Raw genomic sequence first — 22,391 nt, forward strand, 5'->3', positions numbered from 1 at the left:
CCTGGGGTCCGCACCTCCTCCCGACTCGCGGTTTCCCCTCTCCAACCGGGGGTAATCATCCCCGTAGTTCAGAGGTGGAAACTGAGGCTCGAACGACTGCCGTGGAGCTGGAGAGGGGGGCACACGCGCCCCTCTGCGCAGGAGTCGCTGGGTCACAGCATGGCAGTAGTGGGGGCAGCTGGCGGCCAGGGGGCTCCCCGTTCGCCCACACCTCGCCACGCATCCATCCTGCCATATGCGCGCGCGCGCGCGCGCGCGTGTGTGTGTGTGTGTGTGTGTGTGTGTGTGTGTGTGTCCTGGGGCCTGAACTCAGGGCCTAGGCCCCCCGTCCCTGAGCTTTTTAACTCAAGGCTGGAGCTCTACCACTTGAACCACGCCTCCACTTAAGGTGGAGTTTTTTTGTTTGTTTGTTTTTTGCTGGTTCATTGGAAATAAGAATCTCCTGGGCTTTCCTGCTCTGGGCTGGCTTGGGCCCCCGAGCCTCGGCCTCATGCGTAGCTGAGATCATAGGCGTGAGCCACCCTGGTGTCCCTCCCCACTTCTAGGTTCTGATTTTTGAGACAGGATCGGCGAGCTCAGCCTCCCGAGTAGGTGGGCAGGATTACAGATGTGCACCACCACACCAGCTTCACAGGTTATCCTAAACTCATTCCTCCAGCGCCACAGGCTACCCACCACGCTGGAGGGAACAAGGACAAGTGAGGGATGACACAATGCCACCCAGCTCATGCCTGTTTTAGGGCAAAGGTGCTTAGAGAAAGAATAAAGAACATTCCCGAAACTTCAGGACTGCGGTAAGGTGCTCTCGGTCTGGCCCTAGTGGTCTCGTCTTGGACAATAGCTTCAGCTTCATGCTGGCCAGCGGACAGGTAGAGGGTGAATTCTGTGTGCCTGCCACTCGCTGAAGGACCCGAATGAGCCAGTCACATCAAGTATTTGGTGCCACACTCAATAAATATTAAAGATGATTAACTTTGCCAGGACTTCGGTAAAGGGTGAAGGACGCCAAACATCTTTAACCATGGGGGCGTGGTTTACACGAAAGGGGCGTGGCCCAAGGCTTCTAACAGCAACGTGCCTTAAACTAAGGAGCGTGGTTTGCTGTAGTGGGCGTGGCGGGGGGGGAGGAGTGGCTCGAGTGTTAGCAGCTTGGTTCAAATGGTCTGCCAGGCAAGCCAAGAGACCCAGAGTTCAAACTCCAATACTACAGGGGAAACAAAGTTTTAATTAAAAAAGAAAAAAATAAAACATCGAAGTGAGACCAGCCAATAGGGCTCAACAGTCTGGAATAGTTGCTCCTTTCTCAGAGGACAAAACTGTATATTTTACTGTGTGGTCAAAGATTTAAATATATTTTAAAACAAACAGCACCAGCACTGGGTGGAAGGTGTAATTTGCATTCCTTCAAAGATAAAGTATGCAGCCAGTGGGTGCTGAGTGAGAAAATTCCTTGCTGGTGTTGCTACAGCTGCCGCCTCCACCCCCGCAGCTCTGCCCCAGAGGCCTCTGCTCCATTCTCCACATATGTGCCTGTCTATTTCCAATCTTGTGCCCTTGCCATCCTGATTACACATGGAAACTTCCAGAGAAGCGAAAGCCTGTGCTCCTCTGAGAAATACAGCATCAGATGTTTGGAGATGGAGCTGGGTACTGATGGCTCACGCCTGGAATCCTAGCTACTCAGGAAGCTGAGATCTGAGGATCAGGGTTCAAAGCCAGTCTGGGTAGGAAAGTCCATATGGCTATCATCTCCACTAAACCACCAGAAAACCAGAAGTGGAGCTGTGGCTCAAAGTGGTAGAGCACTATCTTTGAATGATAAAGCTCAGGGACAGTGCCTGGGCCCTGAGTTCAAGCCCCATGATCAACAACAACACAACATTTAGAGATGGAGCAGGGCACCAGAGCCTCTAGCGGACTCCAGGAAGCTGAGATCTGATGATCATGGTTTGAGGCTAGCCCAGAAAGAGAAGCCCACGAGAGTCTTACATTCAATCAACCAGCAAAAAGCCAGGCTGGAGGCCTGGATCCAATGATAGAACATAAGCTGAGCAAGCACAAGGCCCTGAATTTAAACCCAGACACTAATGAAAATGAAAACATTAATTAGTTAATGCAATGTTGGAACCCAGGGTCTTGTGCATGCTATGACCACACACTGCAATAGAAACCCACCCCCAGCTAGGGTTCAGATTTTTTATTTTTTTTATTTATTTTTTGTCCTGGGGCTTGAACTCTGGAGCTGGGCGCTGTTCCTCAGCTCTTTGGCTCAAGGCTAGTGCTCTACCACTTGAGCCACAGCGCCACTTCAGGCTTTTTCTGCTTATGTGGTGCTGAGGAATTGAACCCAGGGCCTCTTGCATGCAAGGCAAACACTCTACCTCTGAGCCACCTTCTCAGCCCTTGGGTTCAGACTTCTTGATGATACACAGGCAAAGCATCCTCAGAGCATCTTTGCCAGCATGGTATCTGCAGGCCTTTCTGATAAAATCTTAATCAGTGTCCCATCCACAGACAAAAGACAGAGCTTTGCTTCCGCAGCAGTCAGCAGAAAGAAACACTGGACATGGAGGTACATATGCACCAGGCTGAGGCCAAGGCAAATATTGACCTCTTGGTGTAATAAATCTTCCTGTTAATGTAAAACAGGGGTCCTCCCACACCCAGGCTCAGTATGTAGCTCCAAACTACCCGTAGAGGCAGGGATCCTGCAATTCTCCATGAGTTCAAGGGAGGCAGGTATGGTGCCATTTCCCTACAGGGTCCTCCTAAAGCCCGGGTCACAGCTGTGTGGGGTCTTTACAGACGAAAGTGTAAGGAGCCAGTCTGTCACCACCACAAGGGCTGCTTTGTATGGCTCAAGCTTTCTGTCCTTTGCCAGGACTAAATGCCGGCAGAATGAATGTAGCTGTCAAGGGAGATCCTGACTGAATTTTCCTTTTCACCTGGACTTCCCAGACTTCACACAGCCTCATCAAAGTGACTGCATGTTGCAGGGTGTGGGTGGCTCACGCCTGTAATTCTAGCTACTCAGGAGGCTGAGGGCTGAGGATGGAGGTTCAAAGCCAGCCCAGGCAGGAAAGTCCCTGAGATTTTTTTTTTTGGGTCCGGTCATGGGGCCTGAACTTGGCCTGGGCGCTGTCCCTCAGCTCTTCAGCTCAAGGTGAGCACGCTACCAATTGAGCCACAGCAGCACTTCCGGCTTTCTTCTTTTTGCTTATGTGGTGCTGAGGAATTGAACCCAGGGCCTCAGGCATGCAAGGCAAGCGCTCTACCACTGAGCCACCTTCCCAGCCCTCCCTGAGATTCTTATCTCCAATTAACCACCAGAAAACTAGAAGTGGCACTGTAGCTTAAGAGTTAGAGCACTGGCCTGGAGCTAAAGAGCTCAGGGACAGTGCCCAGGGCCACAATTCAAGCCCCTTGACAGGTAAAACAAAACAAGATCACTTGGGAATTGACAATGAGTGGAATGGGGGGGGGGGGGGGAGGCTGGGAAGGGATGTGAAGGGTAAACAAAGGAGGAGGGGGGGGGAGGAATGGTATAGAGGAAGGGGCTAGTCCCTGCAAGCTGATTTCACTGTCAGGCCAGCTTTCTTCCCCGTGGGACTATCTTCCGGGACCCCACAGCCAGTGCGTACTTGTGTCTCGCTTTGCAGTATTCCCCGGATTCATAACGCGTTCCATATGACCATAAGAATGGCCTGCGGTCATTTGGCCAAAGCTGTGTGTCTCCGTGTCTTTTGACATGCTCCTCTGCAAATGAAATTCTCATTTTCATGGTCTCTGTCACAAACGATTTGATGCATTCCCTCCGCTATTTCCAAAGCCTCCGGTAAGGATCTCTTGGCAAATAAGAATCTGCCAAACATCTCAAGCTGATGTCAGGCATGCTGCCACACTGAGGGTCCTTTTTCCAGGGGACATAGGCCCAGCCCTTGTGCCCTGTCCTGTGGCACTGGGTGGCTCTCTCCCTGAGCTTGTCCTGGAACACACCTTAGTGTTGAATGCCCTGTGCTTTCTGCACACCCTGGAAGTGGCCAAGGCTGAACATGAGTGCGATGGTTATGAGATTTTTCCTGCTGGGTGTCAAAGAGCACAGCTGTAATTCCAGCTACTCAGGAGGCTGAGATCTAAAGATTGAAGTTTGAAGCCAGCCAGTGAAGGGAAATCTATGAGACTCTTATCTCAAATTAGCCAGCAAAGAGCCAGAAATGGAGCTGTGGCTCAAGTGGTAGAGCTCCAGCCTTGAGCAAAATAAAGCTCAGGGATAGGGCCTAGGTCATGAGGTCAAGCCCCAGTACCAGCGCACACACACACACACACACACACACACACTAGCAGGTTACAAACCATTTTGTGAGCATTTCCATCTCTGAGAACTAAAGTGAAAATGTTCAAATCTCAGTATTATACGGGAGGTGGATGAAAGGAATTTTTATCGTCTTGAATCATAGGAAATCCACAATTTATTCTTCAGTAATAAAAACTGTCTGTGTAATCACTGGGATCAGAGAGGGTCAGCTCAAATTAAATATTTTATGACTGGCGGTTATATTAAATCTTTTCAACAATTTATGAAGAGGATTTGAAATATGTCAAAATTGTTTCTTTATGGTTGTTTTTTCTGCAAGTGAGAGATTTTATTCCATCGAGTCACTGAAACAAGAGGGGAAAAAAAAGTCTTAGTTCATGTAGTCTTCAACTCATCCAATTTCACCCTACAAGCTTCAGGACTGAAGGCCAAGTATGAAGCAAGTCTGAAGTCAACTTCTTCTAATTAAAAGTTGTGGAACAAAATCTCCCAATAATTTACAATAATAATAATCCCAAATTTGAATTATCTCATTTGGCTTTCCTGCTCACAGCTTGTGTTCTATCAATTGAACCACACCTCCAGCCCAGCTTTTTGCTGGTTAGTTAGAAATAAAGAGTTTTTCCCAGCTTGGAACACAATCCTCTAGACCTCAGCCTCCTGAGTAGCTAGGATTACAGGTAAAAGCCACCAGTGCCCAGAAGGGACTGACATTTACTGACAACTACTGTGTGCCAGGCATAGAGCTAGGCCCAAGAAACCAAACATGAATAAGCCCCTCCCTTAGAAGATGGGATGTTAATGGAATACAGAAGCAATTGCTTCCCAGGGTGATAGTAAATAAATCATTATGTGCAGACTAAGATACAAGGCCATTTCCATGTACCAAGAAGGCATTACAGATCTTTGTTCACTGAAAGAATGGGTGTAGGGTCTTCATCGGTCCCTCAGAAGACAGACAGGGTCCAAGGAAAGGTAAGTGCGCAGCTCACTCATTCCCCAGCCTCCCTTAGCCCAGGAGACAATCAGACACAGCAGGGAGTCCAGTCAAGCAGGAACTCGTTTATTACCACACAGCAAGCACTTTCTAAAGCAAAAGACCACATGGCATGGGAGGGGAGGAAAAGGAACCAACCAATCATTGTAAAGGTCACACCCTATCATGCACCTAAGCTTTCAGGAGCTGTAGGAGCTGTTTACAGCACTGAACATAAATAAATCAAATCGGGTTCTGCCCACTCAACTCCCTCTCAGCACCATCTTTGCTGCCCATGTGCCCTACAGATTCCCCCTTTTTGTTTGAATGGCAGACCCACCTCTTTGCTGAAGTTCGAGTCAGGACACCTCTTACGAAGTTCGCCCAATTGGCACCTCATCTTTCTGAGGTTCGCCTAAGGAAGGGGGTAATCTTCGGCACTGAGCTTATCATAATGTACACGGAGAGCCACAAGTTGGCTCTCTTGAGCTCTATCATTTTTGATATAATCGCAACCCCCACATCCTTCCCACCTCCTAGTTAGTTATCCTTTTCCCTCCTCTGTAAAGGTTATTTTAACAGGATTGCATCGGTAAGAATAGCATTGGCCATGCAGGGGGTTCGAGGCAAGTCTGGGAGTCGAGATAAGCCAGACAAGGATAGGGTCCTTGTGGGTGATCCAAGAGTCCATCCCAGTTACCGCACATCCCCACCTAGCACAATAATAAACGTCAGTCCCACCACAGTTAGAAATGTCCGAAGCAGTTCGATTACTTCCTGGGCATATATAAAAGTCAGTATCTCGTAAGGTCGTCCTCTTCAGAGCATGGGAGCAGCCTGGGTATCGGGAGTTCTACACATGCAGCACGGTGCATCCTTGTGGTCCCCCACACTCAGGCTGTTCTACTATAGTCCAGAAAAACAAGGAAAATTTCAGTAAAAACAGAGTGCAGTAAAAACAAGACAAGGTCAACTGGTTGAAAGTAAAACAAACTCTGCAGACATAGCAAAGCAATCCCGGGCACCTGGTGTCTTTCAAGTAAGCCAGTTCCTTGTACGTGCCTTCAAGCGAGCACAGGGGTCAAGATGACCTTTGAGCTTTACTGTCGGCTCCCAACAACTCCCCCGTCTTTGTTTAAAGAAGCGAACCTGCCTGTCTTAGGTTGGGTGGATTACCTTGTCTGCCTTACCCGTCATTGGGAACTTCAGAGCAAAGCTGAAGGCCCTGTCTTAGGTTAGTCAGACTGGCACCCCCTCTTACTTGTCTCTGGCTGCGATTCCTCTCGGGGGGAATTCATTCACATGGAGCTTGATCTTATGTAATTGGCCGGCTAAGCTCGTAAGAGTTTTGTAGTGCACATATAATGCAAGGAAGACATAGAAAAACCATCAGCAAAAGCATTCCCAGGCCAAGCAATGTCATTAGCAATCCTTTAACATTTGTCAGGGATGGGATACAGCGTTGAAATTGTTCAAACAGTTTTTTTTAGCAGTCTTTGCCACTTCAGAGTCCAGAGGTGGGCCTTGTTCTAATCCAGCTATTTGCCTGTGGGGTTGAAAAAGATCTAGAGACAAGTTATTATGGTGCCAAATACTATTGAGATGTGTTACAACTTTTCCCCATGAATAACTTGATTCATTTTATAAATGAGGGGGTCACACAAATGAAATCAAACCTGGCATGACAGCACACTGGCTGTAAAGATTGCAGAGCTCAGACTTGTTTTTTAAAGATGATACTGACTCATACAATGTCTCTAGTTTTTGTTCTACCTCTTCATCAACCCAGCCTTGAAAGTGTAGAACCTGTGTAGTATTATGAGCAAGCTGATTAAGATAATGGGCAGTTTGTACATTCTGTGTTAGCGCCATAGCAGCTGCCGCTGCGGAGGCAGCTAATGAAATAAAGGCCAAAATACCAGCTATAAGTAGCCCAACAAATCGACGAGGGCCCATTAGTTCTTTCAATTGTCTTAACACCTGAATACCAGAATCTTCATACCAAGTTTTAGGCATGTTTACAGGAAGCGTAATAAAAGGTGGTTGTTTAACAATAAGTATGGGAGCTGGGAAGGTGGCTCAGTGGTAGAGTGCTTGCCCTCAGTTCGATTCCTCAGCAACACATAAGCAGAAAAAATCGGAAGTGAGGCTGAAACTCAGGTGGTAGAGAGCTGGTCTACAGCTGAGGAGCTGGGGGACAGCACCCAGGCCCAGAGTTCAGGCCCCACAACTGACCAAAAACAAAAACAAAAAAAACCCCAATAAGTATGGATTCAGTAATGCCACTATACAAGCAATTAGTAAAAAAACAATTAGAGCAGGTAACATTAAAATAATTAGCTCTTTCCTTGTTGGTGAGTTTATCCCTGGGCATCCTCCTGTATAGAGGAAATGGGTAAAAACTTAAGGTTCCTGGCCTGGATCCAATAGAGGAAATGGGTAAAAACTTAAGGTTCCTGGCCGGGATCCAAATGGGGGCTGTCTCCCCTATGGGAAAAACGCATCCAAATCCCCTGCCCATGCTAACCAGGGGGTCAGGTCCTCTCCATTGCTGTGTCAGGGGGTCCTTCCACCTGACTTTCACTTGGGGTTTAGGATTTAGTTGTCCCCAGTGCTTCTGAAATTTGGATTCAGTTGCCCATTTTGGAAATTTTTAAATGTTAAGAGTAAACAAAGCTATCTGTAACTGTATATGGGGGCTAACTCCCCCTTTTTGTTTTAATAATTGCTCCTTAAGACATTGGTGATTTCTTTCTATAATTGCTTGGCCTTGGGGATTATAGGTAATTCCTACAATATGATTAACATGCCATTTGTCAAAAAACTCTGACATTGCTTTACTAACAAAACAGGATCTATTATCGGTTTATAACTTGTGCTGGTAGACCCAAGGTGGCAAAGCATTGAAGAAAATGTGCTTGTGAATGTTTAGTTCTTTCTCCTGTATGTGCTGTGGCCCAGAATGCTCCTGAGTAGGTATCTATAGAGACAAAGATATATTTAAACTTACCAAAGGCTAGGAAATGAGTAACATCCATTTGCCAGAGGACATTAGGTTTAAAGCCTCTGGGATTTACCCCCTTTTTTTACCCCTGGTGGTTGTAACGGGGGTACTTTTAAGAAGGGCTGGCATGTTTTGCAGGTATGTACTATCCTTTTGAGGTCCTTTACAGGAATCTGAGGAAACCTATGTTGAAGACCTCTCCAATTAATGTGGGTTAAGTCATGCAAACAGGTGGCCTCTTGTAACATTAATGCTTGTGGGCCAGTAGCTAACTGGTCCCCCCAATTATTGCCTCGGGATAAAAACCCAGGAAGTTTTGAATGCCCTCTCAAATGTTGAATATGAATAGGGGCTCCCCGCCCTTCTAATAGGCTCTTACTGGTAACCAAGAGGGGAAATAGGGTTTTCATCCAGCTTAATATATGCCTGGGGAATATGAGGGAGCAAGTTAATCATATATAGGCTATCAGAATACAAATTAAAGGGTTTTTGAATGTCCTGAAGGGCCATAATTATGGCCAGCATTTCTTTATATTGTGCTGACCCTTGACAAGGTTGAAATCTTTGTTGGCTCAATAAAAACATGGAGGGCGCCAGGAATAGGTGTAGGAGAAAACAGAGAAGGCATTTTGAGGAGAAGTCACCATAACATGACAGTCCATTTGGATGGCCTGTAATGGCAGTCAATTTGGCCTAGAAACCCCTCCAGGGAGAGAGCAAGACCAGTCACTCAACGTCTGCCATCCGAAAAGGAATAACAATGGAGTGAGGGTCAGGCCATCATGCCTTTGGGCTTGGGTCCTTTCCCTTGATGATAGCATTGGACGCTGAAGTGTGCCCCCCCAGGGGGTGTGAACCCACTCTAATGACTCCCCACTTTGAGTTAAAACTGCAGAAATCTGCGACAGACCAGCTCAGCCGGAGCATTGGAACCGACGGGACAGGGATTTAGGGATAGGTGGGCAAGGAGTCAGCGAAGTGACAAACAGACACAGACTCAAAACAGTTGCATCTGAGTGTGTCTTTATTGAGAATTAACATTTTTATACACTGTGTGATTGTGACATAGACTCTTTGTTTATTTAAGCACATAATCAATTTTTTTAAAAGGCAAAGCATTGATGAATTACATGAAAATTGATGACTATCCCACCAACTGTTTAAGCTAAGTGGTGCGAAACAAATCTAGCATATTGTTTAATAGAATATGTCATCTATTCAGCCTTTTGATGTTTAATAATTAACAAACCTAAAACAGAGCTGTACTTATATTGTACTCTTTTTTTGGGGGGGGGTCCAGTCGTGGGGCCTGAACTCTGGGCCTGGGCGCTGTCCCTCAGCTCTTCAGCTCAAGGCTAGCACTCTACCACTTGAGCCATATCACCACTTCCGGCTTTTTTCTTTTTGCTTATGTGGTGCTGAGGAATCGAACCCAGGGCCTCTGGCATGCAAGGCAAGTGCTCTACCATTGAGCCACCTTCCCAGCCCCTTTATTTTTATTTTTATCCAACTATTTTCATCTTTATAAGCTTCTGTATAAGGAAATGGTTCTTCAGTTGGTTCAGGAAATATGATGTTACTAACTTTATATTTTGTGTGAAACCACCATCTATTCCCTATAACATAAGTTGGACTAAACTTAATCATAACTGTTGGGAGAATCTTTTTCTTTTATAATCAGAGGTCCCTTTTTTTTTTTCAGAACTCTCTGAACTACTGGGATAACTCTTTCTAACTTAGTTTAATTCATTGATTTTGTCTGTTGGACATATCTGGAAATTTTAAGTCTCTATATTTACTATGCGTGAGCTGCAAAACCACTTGTGAAGTTGTAGGAGTTTCTGGAGGCAACGTCACATCAGATGATAGATTGATTGGGGGATTGCCCACATTTGATCTTTGGTCTTAGTCTTTATTACTTAGAGAAGCCGTCTCTATTGGACTGGAAAGATACAACATGCTCTGTTCGCGGATCAATAGAAAAATAGCCAAAATGAGAATAAAGGCAATGAATGTACAGCCAAGAAGAATGTAGTAAGAATAAAGATAGAGGCTATAAAGGTGCAGCCAAGTGTATGGAAGCCTTGAACCAACACCCCCTTCCTGCAGGCATGCTTCCTTGAAGCTCTTTGTCTAATGCGATCTTTCACACAGACTCCGCAGAAGGTGGCGTGGCAGAAATCAATGTAACAACCGCAAATAACCAAAGGGAAATGGGCTCAAAAATAGAATACCTCTTCAGGGAAACTTCATCCAGGGCTTTTTGGAACTGCAAAAATATTTCCTGATGGCTGTCTGTAATTGTAATAACTTCTTGGGGCGTCCTGTCTTTTAGTAGGGCAAATAAGGGCACAAGACTATCTTTAGGGATTGGAACCCATGGCAACAGCCAATTGATTTCCCCTAAACAGCTCTGAAGTTGGGTTAAGGTCAGGGAGGCTGGAATATCCAGCAAAGGCTTAAGGGGGCTGGCCTGAGTCAAGGTAAAGTGGGTTCCGAGCACCTTAAAAGGAGGTACCTTTTGAATTTTATTGAGGGCTATGGTAACCCCCCCTTTTTTTAAATACGGTGAGAACCTGGGCCAGAAGGCCCTCCAGGCGGCTCTGGTCTTGGTGCTCCAGAATTATATCATCCATGTAGGCATAGGCAAGGGAGTTATTTGAAACCAGCACAGGCCCAGAAAGTGTGGCCAAGTATTGTTGGCAAAAGGCCAAGCTATTGGCCATTCCCTGTGGCAGCACTGTCCATTCAAACCTCCAATCAGACTGGGAAAAATTAAGAGACGGGATGGAGAAGGCAAACTTCTCGCAGTCATCCAGATGCAGGGGGATAGGAAAAAAAACAACCTTTAATATCAATCACAACCAAGGTATATTCTGAAGGTATAGCAGGGGTCCAGGGCATGCCTCTTAGGGGTGTTCCTACTAGCTCCATCCTTTCATTTACCTTACATAGATCTTGGAGCATGCGGCAGCCCCCGGATGCTTTTTGGATAATAAATACAGGTGTGTTTCAAGGACTCATAGTAGGGCATATGTGCCCAAGGTTTATCTGTTCCTGCACCAGAAGGTGGAGGGCTACAAGTTTAGGTTTGGTCAATGGCCACTGCTCCACCCAAATAGGGCTTCCTGGCTTCCACCCAATGGGAGGTACTGGGGGGGGGCAGTGGCCTTTAGGGTGCACCCGAGCAGGTCCCTTATGTCCTTCTTTGTAATTATGAAAGTTTAAAAAAAGTCCTTTTCCTTAACTCCCTCTAGATCCCATTTAAGCCTTTGTGCTGCTTCTCCATTCAGGATGGTCTGTAGTGACCACAGCATCCATTTGTCTCAGCATGTCTTGCCCTAGTAAGTTGGCGGTGAGGCTTTTTGCCACTAGAGGGCGTATCTTTCCCTGCTCTCCATCTGGGCTAGTCCATTTCATAAGGGTGACTGTCTCTTTGGACTGGGAGTTGCCCCCTACATCCAATGTCGGGGGCCCAGGTGCAAGCTTCCGGTCCGAGGGCACTTCCTCCTCCCTGAGTATGGTTTGATCTGCCCCCGTGTCAATTAGGCAGTGAAACCACTTCCCGCCTATGAAAATACTCATTTTAGGGGGGAGTCCTTCCACAGGGGGACGGTCCAGTGGGTCTGGGTCGTCCTGCCATGAGGATGCCTGGACCTCCCAGCAGAGGGGGTTCCTCCTTGAGTTAATGGGGCTGGAGGACTTCTCTCCCCTAGTTTAAAGGCTTCCCATCTAAATCAACTTTGGATTGACAATCCTTTTTCCAATGGCATCCCTTCCTGCACCTGGGGCAGGTATAGGGGGCGATTTGGACCCCCACCACCAGCCAGTTAGTGGGGGGGGATTGTTGTGAATAGTCCTGCTTAAAGGGGCCTTCCTGTTCTCATTTAAAACAAGTCCCTCTCCCCGATGGTCTTGGGGTTCCTTGGCCCTGGGCTGCCAGCGCCTGGGTAATAGCCTCAGTCATTGCAGATGTCTGAGCCTGTAAAGCTAAAGCTAGTGATAGGGACTGGTGCTGTTGCATTCCCACATCCTGCGAGGCCACCACCCACCTGCTCAGGGAACTCTCTCTCAACCCCTCGCAGGCCGGGCAGTGGTCTGCATTCATCCCTTCCCAAACCAGTAGCTTTACAAATTGATCTACTTGGTCTATAAAATCAGGTAGAGGCTCACCCAGTCTCACTCCTGCTATGGGGGACTCTGGGCCCATCATCCAGTTTGTACCACGTGGCAAGTCCTGCCTGCCTCACCTGGTCACGGTACGGGCCAGGTATTGCGGCCTGTTGGACGCCAGTGGAGTACCCTTCCCCCATCCCTGTTAACATGGCATAAGTAATAGGTATCTCGGGTTGAGCCTGCCGGTTATTCTCCGCCTGCACTCTGCATTCCTCCTTAAAGAAGGCATACCATTTAATAAACTGAGAACTGGTGAGGACGGCTTTGGCCACATCCAGCCAGTCCTCAGGGACACATGGGTAATAAGCAATGTCCTGTACTAGGGTCTGGGCCCAAGGAGAGTTTGGGCCATCCTCTGCCACCGCCTTGCGAAGCTCTTTAAGATCCTTAGCTTCCCATGGATACCATTCCAAGGGCCTGTTAGCTCCTGGTGCCAGATTGACCGGATACTCTTGGGGAAGTGAATCCTGTGGCCCAGGGTCCAGGCTCCCGGGCTCCTCCTTTACAGGGTAGGCCTTCGCACAGGTTGCTTCCCCAGCCCTCGGCCCCTCCATGGAAGGTCAGTAGGGGTCCGGGTCTCACAGGTCCCTCTGTAGGGTCACATAGGGTGCCGTACCTCCCCCCCAATTGGTGGAATAGAGTGGGGGCCTAGGACCGTCAGGGGCACCCGAGTCAGAGGGGTAACCTTCACCCTCATTTTGACTTCCACTGTGCATGCTTCTGTCTGATCAGTGCTTTCTCGGTCGAATTTGACCCATTCCTTTTCCTTCTCACTTCTCAAGTCCTCCTTTACTCCCTCTAGGCCTAATGTTGCCTCCTCCTCCTCCTTCTGTGAAATAGCATTACCCATACTAAGAGTTTCACTTACCCTGACAGACCGCTTAGCCTCGGCTGGTATATTTTCCTTTCGTGCCCCATGTTGGGCACTAGATTTCAAGTCTTCATCCATCCCATGGAAGACCGGACAGGGTCCAAGGAAAGGTAAGTGCACAGCTTGCCTGGTCCCCAGCCTCCCTTAGCCCCAGAGACAATCAGACACAGCAGGGAGTCCAGTCAAGCAGGAACTCATTTATTACCACACAGCAAGCACTTTTTAAAGCAAAAGACCTCGTGGCATGGGAGGGGAAGAAAAGGAACCAACCAATCACTGTAAAGGTCACACCCTATCACCTAAGCACCTAAGCTTTCCTGAGCTGTTTACACACTGAATGTAAACAAATCTGGGCTCTGCCCACTCAACTCCCTCTCAGCGCCATCTTTGCTGCCCGTGTGCCCTACAAATGGGGACTTCCAGGTGCTAGTGGCTGTAATCCTAGCTCTCAGGCAGCTGAGATCTGAGGATTGAAGTTCAAAGCCAGCCCAGGCAGGAAAGTCTGAGACTCTGATCTCCAATGAACCACCAGAAAACCGGAAGTGGAGCTGTGGCTCAAAGTGGTAGAGTCTAGCCTTGAGCTGAAGAGCTGAGGGACAGCACCCAGGCCCAGAGTTCAGGCCCCACGACCGGACCAAAAAAAAAAAAGCTGGAAGAATAGGGATCCCCTGCTTGGGCTGATTTCAACCTACAATTGTCCAAATTTTAGCCTCTCAAATTGCTAGGATTATTGGCATGAGCCATTGGCACCTGACTTCATATTTTATTGAACACAAAAGGACATTTATATGAAGCATTAGTAATAAAGTTACCACCTGGGAATACGTAATCCTGCCAAAAATTAAGTAGGAACTCACAGGACAGAAACATTTTTTCTATTTTCCTCTTCTTCTCCTTCTCCTCCTCCTTCTTCTTCCTCTTCATGTCTGTGTGTGTGTTGTGCTGGCCTGTTGATCTCACTTGGCTTTTTCACTAAAGGCTGGCTACTACTTGAGCTTTTTGCTGATTAATTGGAGAGAAGAGTCTCCTGGTTTGCTTGCCCATGCTGGCTTTGAACTGTGATCCTTAAATCTCAGCCTCCTGAATAGCTAGGATTACAGGTGCAAGCCATCAATATCCAGAATTTAAGTATATTTATTTTGAAGTTTGATAAATTGGACTTTGATTGAGGGGTGGTGGTGTTTTCATGTTACTTTCTCTTTCATACTGTTATCTCTTTTTTTTTTTTTTTTTTTGGTCCGGTTGTGGGGCTGAGCTCTGGGCCTGGGCACTGTCCCTCAACTCTTCAGCTCAAGGCTAGAGCTCTACCACTTGAGCCACAATGCCACTTCCGGCTTTTTTTCCCTGCTTATGTGGTGCTGAGGAATCGAACCGAGGGCCTCATGCATGCAAGGCAAGCGCTCTACCACTGAGCCAACTTCCCAGCCATACTGTTATCTCTATAGCCTCCTCTCTCATAGCTTAGCATGCTCTTCTCCTAGGCAACACTAGGCCCATTTGGTAAAGGCAGAAAAGAAATCAGCCTCCACCTTCCCACCTTCACCTTCAGATGGCATTCCTTTGGGTCAGTTACAGCCATATAAGGCAACAACATCCCTTTAGAGTGGCCTTCAAGTCTGGACAACTGCATACCCCTTATCTACCACTTGGGCAGCTACAATAAATCCTAGCCCATCATAATGAAGCATCTGGTTCACATGTCCACACCAAGGTCTCCGCGCCCTAGCCTCATAGATTATATAGGTCACCCCCAACAATAGCCGGCACTTCTCTCTTGTGAGAGGGGTCTTGCCAGTCCCCTTGTTGGCAATAAACCTTTTCTTTGTTCTTTGTGCCTGGATGTCTGCATGGTTTTCTGGCAGAACCTAACACATATGTTTTCTTTTTGGCAGTTCTGGAGGGCCTCAAGCTTCTAGAGCTTGCTGAGCAGGTGCTCTACCACTAGAGCCATGCCCCAGCCCTCTATCCTTTTGTTCTTTTTCAGATTAGGTCTCATGCTTTCTGCCCAGCGCCAGCTTCAGACTTCAGTTCTCCTTCCTATGGTCCCATGGACATTTACTGCCATACTAATTTTGTTGGCTGAAATGGGAGTCTCACTAATTTTATTAATTAATTAATGTATCTATTTATTTATTTAGCCTGTCCTGTCCTAGGAGTTGAACTCAGGGCCTGGGCTCTGTCCCTGAGCCTCTCTGTGCCCAGGGCTAGTGTTTTACCACTTGAGCCACAGCACCACTTCCAGCCATTTCTGTTAATGTGGTGCTGAGGAATCAAACCCAGGGCTTCATGCATGCTAGGCAAGCACTCTACCACTAAGCCACATTCCCAGCCATTGAGTAGTTAGGGTTATAGGAATGAACCACCATCCCCAGGCTTTCTTTCTTTCTTTTCTCATATTAATTGCTGGATGTGGTAAATATAAAATCACCTAAATAACAGAACCTAGAGTGATGCACCTTTCTCCAGAAATGATCTCTGTTTCCTTTGTAACTGGTAGTGCCCACTTTGAGCAGGAAAGTTCAGGGGCAACGTCCAGGCCCTGGATTCAAGCCCCAGTATAACACACACACACCGCAAATCAAAAAGGGGGCTGGAGGCATAGTTCCAGTGGTACAGCGCTTACCTAGAAAACTTTGAGGCCGAGTGCAAAACCTAGTACGACCACACACACACACCCCAAAAAAGAGAGGCTGTGAATTCCTATCAATGCCCTGCTCCACGATTGAAGGCCCAACCTAGTGACCGAGCTCAGCAGCCACACTGCAGGCATTGGGCAAGCAACGCCAGCAGGTTGCCCTTTCGGCTTCTCCCAGAGCATCCAAATTATGGTGAGAGTCCCAGCACAACTGGAGGGAACCACACCGCATGCAGGCGCGGCTCTGGAGGTGCCCTCCACCACTTCTCGCTGGTTCCCCGTCGTTCCCCGCGCCGCTCCTGGTCGCCATGGAGACGAGGGCGGCTAGCCAATCAGCCAGGAACTGCGCGGCTCCCGTCGTTCCTCGCGCGCCGCTCCCCGTCGTCATGGGGACGAGGGAGGCCAGCCAATCCGCGCGGCCAGCTGCGCTCGCCCGAATCCCCCCGCGGCAGTAGGACCCGCAAGCGGCCCCTCCGAGGCCCGGCCGCGATGCTGAAGGTCAAGGTCCTCTTCGTGGGGCCCTGCGAGGTGAGGCTGGGCCCGGCGCGGTGCGGGGAGTGCCTGGGGGATCGCGGGGAACCACGGGAGGCCCACGACTGTGGCTTGGTGCAGAGGGCCGCAGGAGTTGGCGACCCAGGCCCAGGGTCCCCTCCCGGCGGACGCCGCTGACCCTACTAGGCAGTCCCGCCTTACCGAGGCCGCGTAGTGAACGGCATCGTTGGAATCAGGGCCGTGCGCTGGTGCCGCACGCCGGTAATCCTAGACATCCAGGAAGCTGAGATCTGAAGATCGTGGTTCCAAGCCAGCCTGGGCAGGATAGTCTGTGACACGCTTATCTCCAATGACCCTACCCCCCCCTCCCGAAATCTGGAAGTGGCACTGTGGCTCAAATGGGTTGAGTGCTCACTTAGAGCACAAGCACTCAGGATCGCCCAGGCCCTGAGTTCAAGCCCCACAACCGACAACAACAAAAAGGAGTCAGGGTCTGGGTCTCTGACCCCCATCCTGGGTTGTCCCTAACGAATGTTAATGACACAGAGAACCATAGCCAGGTGTGATGGCTCATGCCTGTAACTCTAGTTACTAAGGAAGCTGAGATTGGGAGGATAGAGGTTCCAGGTCAATTGAGGTAAAAAGGCAAGACTTCCATACCTGTCATCTCAGATACTCAGAAAGTGTAAATAGGATTGGGTCCTAGGCCAGCCTAGGCAAAACAATAAAACACTATCTCAAAAATAACCAGAAGGTGGCTCCCGCCTGTAATCCTAGCTACTCAGGAGGCTGAGATCTGAGGATCACGGTTCAAAGCCAGCCGGGGCAAGGAAAGTCCCTGAGACTCTTATCTCCAATAAACCACTAGAAAACCGCAAGTGGCGCTGTAGCTCAAGTGGTAGAGCACTCGCCTTGAGCTGAAGAGCTGAGGGACAGCGCCCAGGCCCAGAGCTCAAGCCCCACGACCGACCAAAAAAAAATAATAATAACCAGAAGTAATAAAGTTGGGAGCATAGCTCAAGTGCTAGAGTGCCTGCAGATTCAGACCCCGAAATTCAAATCCTAGTACTTGCTGGCACCTGTGGCTCATGCCTGTAATCCTAGCTACTCAGGAGGTTGAGATCTGAGGATCTCACAGCCAGCCCGGGCAGGAAAGTCCATGAGATTTATCTCCAGTTAACCATGAGAAAACTAGAAGTGGCACTGTAGCTCAAGTGGTAGAGCTCTCACCTTGAGCTGAAGAGCTCAAGGTACCCAGGCCCAGAGTTCAAGCCCCATGACCAACAAAAAGACAAGAAACAAAAAACCCAGTCCCATAATATTCGTTATATATTATAAATAAATACATACACACACACACACACATACACACACACAATGTTCTCTCATCTTCCATGCATATCAGAAACACCTAGAGAGTTTCTTTTTCTTTTTTCTTCCTCCATAGTTTAGGTTGGGAAATTACCTGTGAATTTAGATTTTTTTTTTCTTTTTTCTGGTCATGGGGCTTGATCTCAGGACTTTGGCATTGTCTCTGCGCTTTTGCTTTTTTTTTTTTGTCAGTCATGGGTCTTGAACTCTGGGCCTGGGGCTGTCCCTCAGCTCTTCAGCTCAAGGCTAGCACTCTATCACTTGAGTCACAGCGCCACTTCCAGTTTTCTGGTGGTTAATTGGAGATAAGAGTCTCATGGACTTTCCTGCTCAGGCTTTGGCCTGCAATCCCCACATCTCAGCCTCCTAGCTAGGATGATAGACCTGAGCCACCAGCGCCTGGCTGCCTAAGCTTTTTTGCTCAAAGCTAACACTCTAGGGCTGGGAAGGTGGTTCAGTGGTACAGTGCTTGCTTCGCATGCCTGAGGCCCTGGGTTTGATTCCTCAGCACCACATAAGCAGAAAAGCTGGAAGTGGTGCTGTGGCTCAAGTGGTAGAGCACTAGCCTTGAGCTGAAGAGCTGAGGGACAGCGCTCAGGCCCAGAGTTCAAGCCCCACAATGGACAAAAACAAAACAAACAAAAACTAACTACCACTTTGAGCTCCACTTCTAGTTTTCTGGTAGTTAGAGATAGAGTCTCCTGCCTGGCTGGCTTCAAACTGCAATCCTCAGATCTTAGCCTCCTGAATAGCTAGGCATAGGCGTGAGCCATCAGCACCTAGCTTGTGTGTGTATGCCAGTAGAGAGGCTTGAATTCAGTGCTTCACACTCTTACTTAGCTTTTTCATTCAAGGCTAGTGCTCTACCATATGAGCCACTCCTCCACTTCCAGCTTTTTTTTGCTGGTTAATTGGAAATGAGAGTCTCATAGACGTTTCTAGCCAGGCTGGCTTCAAATCATGACCCTCAGCTCTCAAGTCTCCTGAGTAGCTGGGGTTAAAGGAGTGATCCATCAAAGACCTTCACTATCTCATCTTCACAGAGTGGGAAAACCATTTTGGCCAACTTTCTGACCGAATCTTCAGACATCACAGAGTCTTCAGACATCACCAAGTACAACCCAACCCAAGGGGTGAGGTGAGCCTGCCCCCAGAGTCTACAGCTGTCACCCACCCTGTATAACTGGCATTTTGGGGGTTCCACAAATGGGATGCTTCTGAGTCAAGATATTGCTGCTATTTTGACTTTTAGGATCCTGGAATTCGAAAATCCAAATGTGACCAGCAACAATAAAGGCATGGGGTGTGAGTTCGAGCTCTGGGACTGCGGTGGCGACCTGAAGTACGTTTCCTTTAGAAAAGCTCTGTTTTATCAGATGACTGGAGGAGCAAACTGGTGGCTCAGTGTTACAGCACTCACCTCCGTCCTGGGTTCCAGACACAGAAAAAAAAATCTGTACCAGGCCATGAGGCCTAACATGTTCTCAAGCATGGTGCTCCTTGGGGATATGCATTGCTTGGTAAACTTTAGTAAGTGCCTTGTGATACAGTTGAATTCCTCAACCAGTCAGTGATACAAAGATAAAAGGTTTTGGTTTGTTTTGAGCTCAGGGACTTTCCTCTTGGCTTGGCTTTTTCTGCTCAAGACTAGCCCTCTGTCACTTAAGCCACAGCTCCGTTTCTTGCTTTTCAGTGGTTAATTGGAGATAAGAATCTCAAGGACTTTTTTGCTTGGGCTGTCTTCGAACCATGATTCCTCAGATCTCAGCCTCTTAAGTAACTGGGATTAGAGACATGAACCATCAACTCCTGGCAATAAAGCTCGCAGTGAGAAATGGGAGATTTAGCTCACTAGTAGTGTGTCTGGCACCTCTAAATTCGCTTCCCAGCTTATTTTTTTCTCTCTCCTGTCTCATACTCACACAAAATACACAAAAGGTAAGGTAGGCTGTACACAGATGACTAACTTTTTTTTGATTGGTCGTGGGGCTTGAACTCTGGGCCTAGGTGTTGTCCCTGAGCTCTTCAGCTCAAGGTATGAGCTCTACCCATTTGAGCCACAGCACCACTTCCAGTTTTCTGGTGGTTAATTGAGAGATAAGAGTCTCTCGGACTTTCCTGTCTGTACTAGCTTTGAGCCACAATCCTCAAGTCTCAGCCTCCTGAGTACCTAGGAGTATAGGCATGAGCTACTGGCACCCAGCTTTTACTCTTTTTTTTTTTTTGGTCAGTAGTGGGGCCTGAACTCTGGGCCTGTGCACTGTCCCTCAGCTCTTCAGCTCAAGACTAGCGCTCTACCACTTAAGCCATTTCCGGTCTTCTCTACTTATGTGGTGCTGAGGAATTGAACCCAGGGCTTCAATGCATGCAAAGCAAGCGCTCTACCACTGAGCCACCTTCCCAGCCATGCCCCCCCTGCCCCCAGCTTTTACTCTTGTAAGCAAAAAAGCTAAGGGTCTAAGCCAGCTAGGCCCTAAGTTCAAGCCCCAATATTGGCACAAGTTAAAAAAAAAAAACTAAGGCAAGGTGGGCTGACACGGTTTTTGCCCTGTAGGTTTGAGTCCTGCTGGCCTGCCCTGATGAAGGACGCTCACGGGGTGGTGATTGTCTTCAATGCCGACATCCCCAGTCACCTGAAGGAGATCAAGATGTGGTATTCCTGCTTCGTCCAGCAGCAGTTCCTCCAGGATGCCCAGTGTCTGCTTGTTGCACACCACAAACCCGGCTCCGGAGGGGATGTGGGGAATCTGGCTTTGAGTAAGGACACATGGATTTGTCTCCCTCCTTTTGTCCCCAATGACGTGTGGGCATCCATTGGTCTGCTTGGGTTGTGGTGTTGTCCTGCTTGTTTGATTTGGGTGAGGGTTTTGGTTTGTTTTCTGGCAGTACAAGGATTTGAACTCAGGGCCTAATTCTTGCTAGGCAGCTGCTCTGCAACTTGAGCCATGCCTCCAGCTTGGTTTGGTATGTTTGAGCAAAAGTCATACTCACCGGTAGTGTGGCACTCACCTGTAGCCAAGGCTAGCCTCAGACTTGCCATTTAGCCCAGGCTAGAATCATCTTCCTGCCTCAGCCTTCTGAGTGCCAAGATCACAGGTGTGTACAGCCATGGCCAGTTGCATTTTATATTAGTTGGGATTTTTGTGGTTGGTTTCATTTTTTAGATTAAAAAAATGTTTTTGAGGGATTGTGGCATGGTGGTAGAGTGCTTGCCTGGCATGCATGAAGCCCTGGGTTCGATTCCTCAGTACCACATACTCAGAAAAAGTTGGAAATGGGCTGGGAAGGTGGCTCAGTGGTAGAGTGCTTGCCTTGCATGCCTGAGATCCTGGGTTTGATTCCTCAGCACCACATAAACAGAAAGAAAAAAGCTAGAAGTGGTGCTGTGGCTCAAGTGGTAGAGCGCTAGCCTTGAGCTGAAGAGCTGAGGGACAGTGCCCAGGCCCAGAATTCAGGCCCCACGACCGGACCCCTCCCCCCCCCAAAAAAAGTTGGAAGTGGCACTGTGGCTCAAGTGATAGAGTACTAGGCTTGAGCAAAAGAAGCTCAGGGACAGTGCCCAGGCCCTGAGTTGAAGCCTCAGGACTGGCCAAAAAAAAAGTTTTTGAAATCACACCTATGCTCCACTTCGGAGCACCTGCTGTATCTCAGTACTGGGTGGGCTCACCATGTCCCTGAGAATTGCCAAGTTGGAAGCCTTAAGGCCTCCAGGCCAAGTTGTGGAGCCTTTGCTGCCAGGCAGACACTAAGACAGGGAGAAATGTGGCACGTGAAGCTCACACCTGTAATGCAGAGGATCATACTTTGAGGCTAGCCCAAGCAGAAAAGTCTGCCAGACTCCACGTCTAAACTAACCAGCAACAAGCAGGGTCAGGGTGTGGCACCAAGGATACAGCACTGGCCTTGAGTGGAGAAAGCAGAGATAAAGTGTGAGGCCCTGAGTTCAAGCTCCAGTAGCAGCGCATGCAAACACCCAAACACACACACACCATACACACATACACAAATTGGCTTCTGGAAATCTTGGGTTCCTGCCTAATTAGCTTTCTTTCCCTTTTTTAAGCTCCGCCCTTGACCAAGCTGAAGTTAGTACACTCCAATCTCGAGGAGAACCCTGAGGAGATCCGCATGGAATTTGTAAAATATTTAAAAAGCATCATCAGTTCTGTGTCTGAGAGCAGAGACAGGGAGGAGATGTTAATTTTTACCTGACTACCACCTCCCAATAAAATCTGCTTCTTCCTTATGCAGAACTGAGCTCTCATTCAGGGAGGGACCCTCATTTCCTTTTCTATGCCTTGTACATACTGAAGAGACTCTCCGTATCTTCTAGAAAGTTCGTCAGAGCCAGAATCAGTGGTTCATGCCTATAATCCTAGCTACTCAGGAGGCTGAGATATGAGGATCGTGGTTCAAAGCCAGCCCAGGCAGGAAAGTCCATGAGACTCTTATCTCCAATAAACCACTACAAGAAAAACCGGAAGTGGCGCTGTGGCTCAAGTGGTAGAGTGTTCCCTTTGAGCTGAAGAGTGCGGGACAGCCCCAAGCCCA

At 48.2% G+C, this 22,391-nt stretch overlaps 2 protein-coding genes across 3 annotated transcripts in view; one reads left to right on the forward strand and one right to left on the reverse strand.

Moving 5' to 3' along the window:
- Positions 1-16,365, reverse strand: part of Col26a1 (collagen, type XXVI, alpha 1) — a 54,604-nt gene extending 38,239 nt beyond the window's left edge. The window contains exons 1-2 of the mRNA XM_013031711.1: positions 16,205-16,365; positions 15-178 (exon numbers count right to left, since the gene is read on the reverse strand). Coding sequence (XP_012887165.1) covers positions 15-178; positions 16,205-16,365 — 325 coding nt within the window. The remainder of the gene's footprint in view (positions 1-14; positions 179-16,204) is intronic.
- A 19-nt stretch (positions 16,366-16,384) lies between these two features.
- Positions 16,385-22,088, forward strand: Ift22 (intraflagellar transport 22). 2 transcript variants are annotated; one of them, XM_013031747.1, is made up of 5 exons: positions 16,385-16,505; positions 18,884-18,978; positions 19,093-19,182; positions 20,395-20,597; positions 21,904-22,088. In XM_013031747.1, exons 1-5 carry the CDS (start codon positions 16,467-16,469, stop codon positions 22,050-22,052), a joined length of 576 nt encoding a protein of 191 aa, XP_012887201.1. In that variant the 5' UTR covers positions 16,385-16,466; the 3' UTR covers positions 22,053-22,088. The 2 variants fall into 2 exon arrangements, with proteins under 2 accessions (XP_012887201.1, XP_012887202.1); XM_013031748.1 differs by lacking the exon at positions 16,385-16,505 and having other exon boundaries at positions 18,887-18,973.
- The last annotated feature ends 303 nt before the right edge of the window (positions 22,089-22,391 follow it).

Source organism: Dipodomys ordii, unplaced genomic scaffold (genome assembly GCF_000151885.1).
Source record: "Dipodomys ordii isolate 6190 unplaced genomic scaffold, Dord_2.0 Scaffold143, whole genome shotgun sequence".
NCBI lineage: Eukaryota > Metazoa > Chordata > Mammalia > Rodentia > Heteromyidae > Dipodomys > Dipodomys ordii.